The sequence below is a fragment of the Neoarius graeffei genome, chromosome 8 (genome assembly GCF_027579695.1).
Source record: "Neoarius graeffei isolate fNeoGra1 chromosome 8, fNeoGra1.pri, whole genome shotgun sequence".
Taxonomy (NCBI): Eukaryota; Metazoa; Chordata; class Actinopteri; order Siluriformes; family Ariidae; genus Neoarius; species Neoarius graeffei.
This window is the reverse complement of record NC_083576.1, coordinates 74,500,437-74,514,082: the sequence shown is the minus strand read 5'-3', so window position 1 is coordinate 74,514,082 and position 13,646 is coordinate 74,500,437. Positions and strand designations below refer to the sequence as shown.

General features: G+C 42.1%; 1 protein-coding gene across 2 annotated transcripts in view; it reads right to left on the bottom strand.

Moving 5' to 3' along the window:
- csnk2a2b (casein kinase 2, alpha prime polypeptide b) overlaps positions 1-11,796 on the bottom strand; it is a 73,496-nt gene extending 61,700 nt beyond the window's left edge. Inside the window, exon 1 of one of the 2 annotated variants that reach the window (XR_009655246.1) lies at positions 10,661-11,796. Coding sequence is in view for 1 of the 2 variants with exons in the window: in XM_060928242.1 (XP_060784225.1) it covers positions 10,661-10,764 (104 nt within the window). In the remaining variant the exon portion in view is untranslated. The remainder of the gene's footprint in view (positions 1-10,660) is intronic. The other variant, XM_060928242.1, reaches the window with a different exon arrangement.
- Positions 11,797-13,646: the final 1,850 nt, after the last annotated feature.

Below are 13,646 nucleotides of genomic sequence, written 5' to 3'. Positions count from 1 at the left end.
TCCCTCCCCGTCTCTCTCTCCCGCTCATTTCCTGTCTCTACACTGTCCTATCCAATAATAAAGGTGAAAAAAGCCCCAAAAAATATCTTAAAAAAAAAAAAAAAGATGCGCGCACTCTTTCGAATGCTGATGTAATCAAGCCGGAAGTTTTGCTTGTTTTGATAGCAATCAGGAAAGTTTGAAAAAAGTAGGCAGTAATCGTCATTTAAACTCGTTTTTGTGCAACATTTCGTTTGGAAAACAGTTTTCAAAATGGCGGCACTGACACCTGGCTGACACTTCACGTTTCGAAGTCTTGCTCAAGTCTTGTGAAGATCGTGCGGATAAGCGACGCCTGCCGTGGACCAAACGAACTAAATTCAACACGGCTAAAAACCGAATCAGCCTATAAGTATAATATTTAATTGCAATTAGTTGCCAATACGAGTCACGATATAAGGTTACTAAAACCGAAAACGTAATTGAATAACACGTTAATTAAGAAATAAAGCAAGTTTAAAAATGACTTCAGTTCTTCTTTAAATGCAAATTGTGCCTGAGACCGTTATTGTTTTAATGAAATTCAATGCTTCTAGATTTTAAAAAATACTGTCAAGAGCAGTGAACAGTAATAAATGAAACAATATTTGGTTTGTGATGACACTTTGCTTTTAAAAAAAAAAAAAAAAAAAAAAAGAGAGCTCTTATGGCCCTTTTCCACTACCCTTTTTCAGCTCACTTCAGCTCGCTTCAGCTCACTTCAGCCCGACACGGCTCGCGTTTCGACTACCAAAAACCAGCACGACTCAGCTCGCTTCAGCCCTGCTTAGCCCCTAAAACTCGCACCGTTTTGGAGTGGGGCTGAAGCGAGCCAAACCGAGCCGAGTGAGGCTGGGGGCGTGAGCAGACACTCCCCTGTGCACTGATTGGTGAGGAGGAGTGTCCTCACATGCCCACACACGCCCCGCGAGCACGCTGGGATCTGTAAACACCGCAAACCCGGAAGGAGAAGAATTACGAATTACGAGAATTTCTGAAGCCTTATGTGCCTCGCCTCATCTATACGCTCTTGCCAGTATCTGTTGGCGTTGTCGGTGACAACAAGCCACAGCACCAAGACCAGCAACACTAACGACTCCATGTCCTCCATGTTTATTGTTTACTATCCGGGTCGTGAGACTACCGCTTAAAAGATCACTGATGTCACTGTTTGCGCTGCTTAACGACATCACCTGACGTCCACCCACTTTCGCTAACTCCACCCAATGTGTCCACCCACTTCCAGCCAGCACGGTTCAGCGCGGTTGTAGTCGAAATGCAACTCCAACAGCCCCACTCAGCTCGACTCAGCCCCACTCAGCCCGACTCAGCACGGCACGGCTCAGCCCGACTCAGCCACGTTTGTAGTGGAAAAGCGGCATAAGTTTTACTGAGCATCTTACAGAACCAGCCACAGTTCTTCTGTAGATTTCAAATAACAATAGTTAGTTAAAGTTTTGGATCAAATGTTCCAGGTGTAATACAGGAATAGCTCAGATATTAAAGCTATTCTATGGTGTCGAAGTCATTCTTCCAATGGTCTTAATTCATCCCAATCCTTACAGATTCTCATCTTACTTGTAACATTTGATTCAGACGAATTAATAGCCCAAATTCTCCTTCCTCCCTGGTGGCCTCATATTGACATTTTAGTCTTCGTGAACATACAACAGCACAGCGAATGCACTCGATCACCAGATTCTCATTGATCGCTTCTGTTAAACAAGCCTGCTTGATCCAAGTTACATGGGGATCAGCTTACATGATATTTTGTGTCGTTCATGACGGTCGTTGTTGCACCGTTTTTGTGTATACAGCGTTTTGCAAAAGTATTCATCCCCCTTGGTGTTTGTCCTGTTTTGTCGCATTACAAGCTGGAATTAAAATGGATTTTTAGAGGGTTAGCACCATTTGATTTACACAACATGCCTACCACTTTAAAGGTGCACATTGTTTTATTGCGACACAAACAATAATTAAAATGAAAAAACAGAAATATGGAGTGTCCATAGGTATTCACCCCACCCACCCCCAAAGTCAATACTTTTATAGAGCCACCTTTTGCTGCAATTACAGCTGCAAGTCTCTTGGGGGTATGTCGCTACTGTAATTAGCTTAGCACATCTAGCCATTAGGATTTCTGTCCATTCTTCAAGGCAAAACTGCTCCAACTCCTTCAAGTTAGATGGGTTGTGTTGGTGGACAGCAATCTTCAAGTTATGCCACAGATTCTTAATCGGATTGAGGTCGGGGCTTTGATTAGGCCATTCCAAGACATTTAAATGTTTCCCTTTAAACCACTCCAGTTTAGTTTTACCAGTATGTTTAGGGTCATTGTCCTGCTGGAACATGAACCTTCATCCCAGTCTTAAACCTCTGGCCGACTCAGACAGGTTTTCCTCCAGAATTGCCCTGTATTTAGTGCCATCCATCTTTCCTTCAGTCCTGACCAGCTTTCCTGTCCCTGCAGATGAAAAATATCCCCACAGCATGATGCTGCCACCACCATGCTTCACTGTAGGAATGGTGTTCTCAGGGTGTTGGGTTTCCGCCACACATGGCATTTCCCATGATGACCAAAAAGTTCAATTTTAGTCTCATTTGACCAGAGGATCATCTTCCATGTGTTTGGGGAGTCTGCCACATCCTGTTGGGCAAACTCCAAATGTGTTTTCTTAAGCAATGACTTTTTCTGGCCACTCTTCCATAAAGCCCCACTCTGTGGAGTGTACGGCTTAAAGTGGTCCTATGAACAGATACTCCCATCTCCGCTGTGGATCTTTGCAGCTCCTTCAGTGTTATCTTTGGTGTCTTTGTTGCATCTCTGATTAATGCCCTCCTTGCCCGGTCTGTGAGTTTTGGTGGGCGGGTCCTTCTCGTCAGGTTTGTAGTGGTGCCATATTCTTTCCATTTTGCTATAATGGATTTAATGGTGCTCCCTGGGATATTTGTTTATAACCCAACCCTGATCTATACTTCTCCACAACTTTGTCTCTGACCTGTTTGGAGGCTCCTTGGTTTTCATGTTGCTTGTTTAGTAGTGTTGCAGAGTCAGGGTCCTTCCAGAACAGGTTGATTTATACAGACATCATGTGACCGATCATGTGACACTTTAAGATCCACCTGTGAGCAATCAATGAACTAATTATGGGACTTATGAAGTGAATTGGTTGGAGCAGCTCTTATTTAGGGGTTTCATACGAAAGGGGGTGAATACCTATTAACACTCCAGATTTCTGGTTTTTTCATCGTGATTATTGTTTGTGTCACAATAAAACAATGTGCACCTTTAAAGTGGTAGGCATGTTGTGTAAATCAAATGGTGCTAACCCTCTAAAAATCCATTTTAATTCCAGCTTGTAATGCGACATAACAGGACAAACACAAAGGGGAATGAATACTTTTGCAAGGCACTGTATATCAGATTTACAAATCCAGTTAACAAAATTCTCAACATGCACTTCCAGTATCGAATCTGTAAATTCGATTTGGAAATGTCTGGTGTGCGTGCTGCATTTGATCAACAAAATAACACTCGAAATACAATACTGATGATCCATGATCGTACTAAAATACATCATTTGTGATCTTTTGAAAGACTTCCATTGTGATCCCATGAGCGATAATTAACCCTAGATCTCATTATCCGTAGTTTTGGCGTATACACAAAAACGGTGCTACAATACCAGGTCAGATTAGGCAATCAAACTCTTGCCATGTTTTGGTCAGGAGACAGGAAACACTACAAGTTCAGGGTCAAACAATCATCATGGAAGAGGGTCAAGAAAGTGTTAATCAAGGCTACAGACAGAACGTCAACGAACATGTAGTGGGAATTGTCAAACTAGGCGAGAAAAATACAAAACATTCTGACACGCTAGACTTTTCATCAGGGTATTGTTGGGCGTCCCAGACACACAGTCTTAGCTAGCGAGCCGTGCAGCCGTGTTTTACACGGCCAGTTCTCAAAAAACAAGGCCATAAATCCCCAAACACGGCCTATAAATTTTCACGAACCCGTGCCAAGTAAAATTTTGTGAAATTTAGTTGTTTTGTGAAGTAATTTTGTGCATTTCTGTGGACGGTGAGCCGTTTCCTGGCGCGCATGCTTTCCATATATGGAAGTTAAATCGAGAAAATCAAATTTACCGCCAAAAATGTAGCACTCTTATTGGTCAGACTTCGAAATGAGGCTTGAATGAAAGCAAAATACTACGAGCTTTGAGAGCTTCACCGGCGAAGCTTGGCAGGTTTAGAACGAGTAGGTCATGTATTTGGATAAATATCTTTGAGAGTTTTTTATCATACAAGCCTGATAAACATACTGACAGAAACTTTACACTTTCCTATGTGCCCACTGCCAAATAATATCGTTTTTAAGTGACCTAAATTAGATGAAACATAAAACTTATCCCCTTCTTCAGTCACACTGGACTTGGCGCACTGATGCCCCTTTTCCACCAAAGCAGTTCCAGGGCTGGTTCGAGGCCAGTGCTTAGTTTGGAACCGGGTTTTCTGTTTCCACTGACAAAGAACTGGCTCTGGGGCCAGAAAAACCGGTTCCAGGCTAGCACCAACCCTCTGCTGGGCCAGAGGAAAGAACCGCTTACGTCAGCGGGGGGGGCGGAGTTGTTAAGACCAACAACAATAAGACCGCGAAAGATCGCCATTTTTAAGCGACGAGAAGCAGCAGCTGTACAAACGCGAAGTCATCCATTATTATTATTATTACTGTTGTTGCTGCTGCTTCTTCCGTGTTGTTTTTGCTTCGATATTTGCGCCAAGGTTTATGCAAACGCAGCGACGTAACTGACGTATACATCGACGTAATGACGTATACAACGACGTAACCAGTGATGGGAATAACGGCGTTACTAACGGTGTTACTTTTTTTAGTAACGAGTAATCTAACTAATTACTTTTTACATCGTTAACGCCGTTCCCGTTACTTACAATAAAATACTATGCGTTACTTTATTAAAGCTGTTTTAATCTGGCACGCTGCTCGTTCAGCCTTTCTTTCCTCTGCTTTCGTGTGGGGCGGGGAGACACGAGACAACGGCACAGTAAGCCAATCAGAGTAGATTTGGGCAACATACGTAGGTAGGCCACGCCTACTGCACTACTGCGCACTTTCAATCGGAAGACCCAGCGATGGCGAGCGGTCAGCCCAACACTGCACTTTCACACTGGAAATACAGCCATTACTTTTCATTACTTGAAATAAAAGGCAAGAGTGTTTACATGCAATGCACATTATGTCGAGGAACAAAGCGTTTGTCCTCGTCAGTGGCCAGTAATTAGTAACATAATTTTAATAACTACAAAAATATATTACATTTGATAGATGTCTTATCTCACATTGTCCCACAAAAATATTAATATAGTGTAGATAACATTACTAATTGGTTCTGTTAAGTGTCCATTTCAGTCATTAAACACATTTAACATTCACTTTTATTATGATTACACTAATTTAATTTGATTTTTTTTGAGGGGGAACAAAATGTAACGGAATAATTACTTTCCCTGGTAATTAGTTACTTTCATGACAAAGTAACTCTGTTACTAACTCAGTTACTTTTTGGGAAAAGTAACTAGTAACTATAACTAATTACTTTTTGAAAGTAACGTGCCCAACATTGGCTCGCAAGTTGAACAAGTTGTGAACCAGCACCAGCCCCGGAACTGATTTGGTGGAAAAGGGGTATGTGAGCCCACTTCTGCATTCATAAAAGACTGTTCCCATGGTAATGGCACGACAATCACTTTCACTCTTTCAGTTTCAATTGGTTTCTCTTTCGCCAAGATTTACATCATCCTAAATCGTACTTTCATAAACTACCATTATTATTGAATTTTTTTGCACTGTTTACAGGATTTACATTTCAAGTAACTACATGAAAATTTCCTTTCATTTGTAACTTAATTTCACTTATTTTTAACTCCTGTTTATTACACTTAACAGAATCAAAATGATTCCTAACATTTTGCGACGTAACATTTGCATTACGTATATTTCATAAAATCGAAACTTGTTAAAGGTATCCGTTATTTTCAGTTGTATATATTTCATAATAATCTTCAGAGTCGGCGGAATCTCATTTGTTATCTTTGTTGTATTTAGGAAAGATGTATTCTGTGTAATAGGACTTGGTTGCAGCAATTTGTATTTTGTTTTTTGTCTTAAACGCACTAGAAATTATAATTTAAAGTTTTTGATTTTATTGCAGGAATTTGTAGAAGATTTTATTAGTAATTACAGTGATTTGTAAAGTTCTGGTTAATGAATAAGAAACAAAATTTAAGAAAATGTTAACAAAGTTTAAGTTAGTAAATAATGTGTTAAATGCCTAATAAAATATAATTCACACTTAAAATTAATGCTTTCTTTGATTTCTTTTTAAGGCTCAATTGCAGCTCCAGATTGCAGTCACCAGATTGCACCAAAAAAAAAAAAAAATTTTCAAAATTTGCCCTCCGGTCACGACCAAGTTACACTCCCTACTTTCAGAAAAACACTCCCAACCTTCCTGATCCTGGCTAAGCCCCTGTCCAGACGCCACGTCGCTGTTCTTCGATGAGGTCACATTGCGAAGGCCCTTTCATCATTCCTGACGTTCACATTCGGACTCAAATCTAAATATTTGTCGGCTATAATAAAATTGTGTCAAAATTGGGCTAAATTAGGGTAAGCCATGGCTTAAAGGTTAGATAAGCAGCTTTGAGACCAATGGCCCTTTTCCACTACCCTTTTTCAGCTCACTTCAGCTCGCTTCAGCTCACTTCAGCCCGACACGGCTCGCGTTTCGACTACCAAAAACCAGCACGACTCAGCTCGTTTCAGCCCTGCTTAGCCCCTAAAACTCGCACGGTTTTGGAGTGGGGCTGAAGCGAGCCAAACCGTGCCGACTGAGGTTGGGGGCGTGAGCAGACACTCCCCTGTGCACTGATTGGTGAGGAGGCGTGTCCTCACATGCCCACACACGCCCCGCGAGCGCGCTGGGATCTGTAAACACCGCAAACCCGGAAGAAGAATAATTACGAATTACGAGAATTTCTGAAGCCCTATGCGCCTCCTCGCCTCATCTATACGCTCTTGCCAGTATCTGTTGGCCACAGCACCAAGACCAGCAACACTAACGACTCCATGTCCTCCATGTTTATTGTTTACTATCCGGGTCGTGAGACTACCGCTTAAAAGATCACTGAATCAGTGACATACAGAGCATCGTGGACGAGTTCGCGGAGCGCAAGGCTCGTCGTATGCCCTTCAAATAATGCGCGCAGTAGGCTATTGATGTTTTATTATAAGCCATGTACAGTATGTCACCTAATGTTTTTTTGTTTCTGAGTTACATGTTCGTTTGAAGGACTTAATGTACAAAATAACATAGTTGCACCCCGGAGTGTTGAAATTGGTAAACACAGTGCATTCAGTGAGGTTTGCACCGCCCTCCTTTTATTTCTGACTCTTCCTGTCACCACTCTGAGCGCTCATTCGTATGCCCTTCAAATAATGTGCGCAGTATAGGCTATTGATGTTTTATTATGAGCCATGTACAGTATCCTAATGTTTTTTGTTTCTGAGTTACATGTTCATTTGAAGGACTTGATGTACTAAATAACATAGTTGCACCCGGTAGTGTTGAAATTGGTAAACACCGCAGTTGCGGACATTTTGTAGCCTAAAATGATGTTATGATAAGCTTTAATAAAGGGCCTGGTCATTTGCCCCGCCCCCGGCCCGGCTCTGACTTGTTCCGCCACTGTCACTGATGTCACTGTTTGCGCTGCTTAACGACATCACGTGACGTCCACCCACTTTCGCTAACTCCACCCAATGTGTCCACCCACTTCCAGCCAGCACGGTTCAGCGCGGTTGTAGTCGAAATGCAACTCCAACAGCCCCGCTCAGCCCGACTCAGCTCGACTCGGCACGGCTCAGCCGCGTTTGTAGTGGAAAAGCGGCACAAATGGTCGACAGTTCGATTCCCTAGACCAGCAGGAACAGCTGAAGTGCTCTTGAGCAAGGCATCTAACCCCCAAACTGCTCCCCAGACCGTTCTGTCTATATCGTACATCGCTCTGGATAAGAGCGTCTACTAAATGCCTGTAATGTAATGTAAGGTAATTAAGTGACAGATCACCAAAAAAAAAAAGTTTAACATTGGAAACAGTGTTGGCGTTATTTGAAGCCAACACTTCAAATTATTTGGGCCCAAGGTTAGGTTAGACAAGCAGCCTTGGTACCAAAAGGTTGCTGGTTCAATTCTCTAGACCAGCAGGAATGGTTGAGGCACCTAAACCCTAACTGCTCCCCAGACCGTTCTGTCTATGTTGCACATCGCTCTGGATAAGAGCGTCTACTAAATGCCTGTAATGTAATGTAATGTAATTAAGTGACAGATCACCAAAAAAAAAAAAAAAAAAGTTTAACATTGGAAACAGTGTTGGCGTTATTTGAAGCCAACACTTCAAATTATTTGGGCCCAAGGTTAGGTTAGACAAGCAGCCTTGGTACCAAAAGGTTGCTGGTTCAATTCTCTAGACCAGCAGGAATGGTTGAGGCACCTAAACCCTAACTGCTCTCCAGACTGTTCTGTCTATGTTGCACATCGCTCTGGATAAGAGCGTCTACTAAATGCCTGTAATGTAATGTAATTAAGTGACAGATCACCAAAAAAAAAAAAAAAAGTTTAACATTGGAAACAGTGTTGGCGTTATTTGAAGCAAACACTTCAAATTATTTAGACCCAAGGTTAGGTTAGACAAGCAGCCTTGGTACCAAAAGGTTGCTGGTTCAATTCTCTAGACCAGTAGGAATGGTTGAGGCACCTAAACCCTAACTGCTCTCCAGACTGTTCTGTCTATGTTGCACATCGCTCTGGATAAGAGCGTCTACTAAATGCCTGTAAGGTAATGTAATGTAATTAAGTGACAGATCACCAAAAAAAAAAAAATTTAACATTGGAAACAGTGTTGGCGTTATTTGAAGCCAACACTTCAAATTATTTGGGCCCAAGGTTAGGTTAGACAAGCAGCCTTGGTACCAAAAGGTTGCTGGTTCAATTCTCTAGACCAGTAGGAATGGTTGAGGCACCTAAACCCTAACTGCTCTCCAGACTGTTCTGTCTATGTTGCACATCGCTCTGGATAAGAGCGTCTACTAAATGCCTGTAATGTAATGTAATTAAGTGACAGATCACCAAAAAAAAAAAAAAAAGTTTAACATTGGAAACAGTGTTGGCGTTATTTGAAGCAAACACTTCAAATTATTTAGACCCAAGGTTAGGTTAGACAAGCAGCCTTGGTACCAAAAGGTTGCTGGTTCAATTCTCTAGACCAGTAGGAATGGTTGAGGCACCTAAACCCTAACTGCTCTCCAGACTGTTCTGTCTATGTTGCACATCGCTCTGGATAAGAGCGTCTACTAAATGCCTGTAAGGTAATGTAATGTAATTAAGTGACAGATCACCAAAAAAAAAAAAATTTAACATTGGAAACAGTGTTGGCGTTATTTGAAGCCAACACTTCAAATTATTTGGGCCCAAGGTTAGGTTAGACAAGCAGCCTTGGTACCAAAAGGTTGCTGGTTCAATTCTCTAGACCAGTAGGAATGGTTGAGGCACCTAAACCCTAACTGCTCTCCAGACTGTTCTGTCTATGTTGCACATCGCTCTGGATAAGAGCGTCTACTAAATGCCTGTAATGTAATGTAATGTAATGTAATGTAATGTAATTAAGTGACAGATCACCAAAAAAAAAAATTTAACACTGGAAACAGTGTTGGCGTTATTTAAAGCCAACACTTCAAATTATTTGGGGCCCAAGGTTAGGTTAGACAAGCAGCCTTGGTACCAAAAGGTTGCTGGTTCAATTCTCTAGACCAGCAGGAATGGTTGAGGCACCTAAACCCTAACTGCTCTCCAGATTGTTCTGTCTATATCGTACATCGCTCTGGATAAGAGCATCTACTAAATGCCTGTAATGTAATGTAATTAAGTGACAGATCACCCAAAAAAAAAAAATTTAACATTGGAAACAGTGCTGGCGTTATTTGAAGCCAACACTTCAAATTATTTGGGCCCAAGGTCAGGTTAGAGAAGCAGCCTTGGTACCAAAAGGTTGCTGGTTCAATTCTCTAGACCAGTAGGAATGGTTGAAGCACCTAAACCCTAACTGCTCTCCAGACTGTTCTGTCTATGTTGCACATCGCTCTGGATAAGAGCGTCTACTAAATGCCTGTAATGTAATGTAATGTAATGTAATGTAATTAAGTGACGGATCACCAAAAAAAAAAAAAAATTTAACATTGGAAACAGTGTTGGCGTTATTTGAAGCAAACACTTCAAATTATTTGGGCCCAAGGTTAGGTTAGACAAGCAGCCTTGGTACCAAAAGGTTGCTGGTTCAATTCTCTAGACCAGCAGGAATGGTTGAGGCACCTAAACCCTAACTGCTCTCCAGGCTCCCCATTGCTGTGGGTGTGTCAGGGTCCTGTTGTACATCGCTCTGGATAAGAGTCTGCTAAACACCTGTAATTAGTACAGTCTGATCCAGGAATCAGATGACATACCCTGTTAATGAACATTTCAGTAAACGATGGAGAGCAAGAGAGAGAAACTGTTTTCATACTAACCTCCAGTTTGGCACATGAGCTTCATAATCCCAGTATTCCCTGCTCTTCAAAGTGTTCACATCAGTGTAGACGCGAGCTGTGCTGCCAGCCACAGGGCCAGGCATGGTGGCCCAAAGAGGCGATTATCTGTTCGAACAGATATCCACAAGGCTCTGAAGAACTCAGCTCAGGGTTTTCATAGCTTTTTTTTTTTTTTTTTGGTCTGATTTTCCTGAGTGTGATCAGCGTTATCTAATGCTTTAACTAAAGACTGTACAAAATGTAATCACAGTTTCAGACTTCCCTCAGACACACTTTACCAGGGATCCCAGACTGAAATCCAGCTGCAGGAAAGAAAGGAGAAAAAAAGGAGTAGGGAGGCGATGATGATGATGTACAGATAGTGTCTGGCTCTCCAAATTCAAGTCAGATTTCTTTTAAAATAAAAAAAAAAGGCACGACAGAAAAAGCAGGCAAGATCTCGAGTTCCCTAAATAAATAATCGCAGGATAATCCATCCATATAAGCGTTCAGATATGGAGGAAATCATCTGGGATGACTTTTTGCCCGAGTAATTTCATTACGCGTTACTCACACCACCGAAGAAGAAAACCGCCCGCACCAACGAAGAAGAAACCGCTCGATTATTGTTATTATTATTATAGGAATGCAAAGTTGCGATTTCCAATTTCTCTGGCAGTTTATTCAGCTGAATCACATCGTCATTTTGTTTAAGGTGGAGAAAAACAAACCGGAACCTTCTATGCGTAATGTTTACATGTCTTGCAGCTTGTTTAGCTAACCGCTATCAAGCTAACTGCGAAGCACGACAACCGGAACTCAGCCAAAGTAACGAAGTTGGCTCGCGCAAAACAAGTCCCTTTCTTCGGAATAACTGAACCGATCCATCGGCTGAAGGAAAAAGAGGGGCGCATGAGAAACCGATCGCGTTAAATAACCCACTGATTTAGGTTATACCAAGTATAATCACTTTCCAAAAAAGTCTTAGGTGTGTAATTGTACCAAACTTCTGAAATCCCGCCCTGAACTCAACCCTGTGTAAAGATTTTGGAGGGATTTCTTGAAAACGCCCCCCCAAACCGGCCTGTACCATATAACTACAGTATATACGGTAAAATAAGGGGAAAGCGTTGCAATATAGCGACCCGGAAGAAGAGTGTAGCATTTGGGGTTAAGTACCCGGAAGTGGTCGAAAGAGGTTACCATGGTGACCAATTATTTCTTTCTTTCTTTTTTTTTTTTTACATTAAAGTGCCATTCCACCATTGGATGTATTTTTTTGGCATAAAATACAATATATTTTATGCATACATGTCAACCTTTGGTCAATCAAACCTGTATAACCAACCTCCAAAATCCGTATAAGATCTCATCTCATCTCATTATCTGTAGCCGCTTTATCCTGTTCTACAGGGTCGCATGCAAGCTGGAGCCTATCCCAGCTGACTACGGGCGAAAGGCGGGGTACACCCTGGACAAGTCGCCAGGTCATCACAGGGCTGACACATAGACACAGACAACCATTCACACTCACATTCACACCTACGCTCAATTTAGAGTCACCAGTTAACCTAACCTGCATGTCTTTGGACTGTGGGGGAAACCGGAGCACCCGGAGGAAACCCACGCGGACAACATGCAAACTCCGCACAGAAAGGCCCTCACCAGCCACGGGGCTCGAACCCGGACCTTCTTGCTGTGAGGCGACAGCGCTAACCACTACACCACCGTGCCGCCCCTAGCTAAAATTTGAATGATAATTAACAATGATATATCCAAGTTACTTTTTATTCAATATTAATAACAATAAACCTTCAGAATGAATACGAAGCTCTAATGTTTGACAAAAACACAAAGTGTTATCAGCGTAGTTACGAAGGAAATACTTCATTGTTTGGAGACAGGTTTCGCCGAGCGGCTGTTATGCGCGAGACTTCATATTAGCCACAAAGTCAGAAAAATCTGTTTGTAAAATTACGTTATAATGACCAAATACAATGAAAAGTATTTTTCCAGTCTCACCTGTGAAACGTAATCCCATGTGATCTTGTTTGGGGAGTTTGCATGTTCTCCCCGTGTCCGCGTGGGTTTCCTCCAGGTGCTCTGGTTTCCCCCACAGTCCAAAGACATGCAGGTTAGGTTAACTGGTGACTCTAAATTGAGCGTAGGTGTGAATGTGAGTGTGAATGGTTGTCTGTGTCTATGTGTCAGCCCTGTGATGACCTGGCGACTTGTCCAGGGTGTACCCCGCCTTTCGCCCGTAGTCAGCTGGGATAGGCTCCAGCTTGCCTGCGACCCTGTAGAAGGATAAAGCGGCTAGAGATAACGAGATGAGATGAGATCTCGTTTGGACGGTAAACCTGTTGGTACAGTTAAACGCAGCACATGAATGAGGCATCTTTATTCTCAGAATCGCCACTTTGCCACATCCAATTTGGCGGTGAGGATGACGTATGATTCTACGCAGAAGGCGGCGTCTATGTTTATATGTCTATGACTTCCGGGTTGGTGGGATTCTCGCAATGCGGTGTGCGCATGATCAAAAGTGGAACGAAGTCTCGCTACCACAAGATAACACGCGATTTCATAAGACTCTTTACTGGCTGTCGTGGGAATTGATTATAGCTCTAAATAAATATTGAAGTTTTTTTAAAGAATCCGTATAACTTTATTTATACGCCTGTATACTACGTTTATTGAATCAAATCCGTATAAAATACGGACATTCCGTATAGGTTGACATGTATGTTTATGACAACATGACTAGACAGAGAAATCTTTTAGCTTCAAAATGATATATCAAACATAATTTTTTGACAACGACAAGTATATTAATTTTGCGACCAAAGTCACCTACCCTTTTAATTTCCGCGCGGTAGTGAAACGTGATGTCATCGGCAGGTTCCCCTTCTTGTGTACCACGTCACATGTGACGTGGCACAGATTATCAGCAATGGCGGATAGAACGCGATTGTCAGCTTCAGAA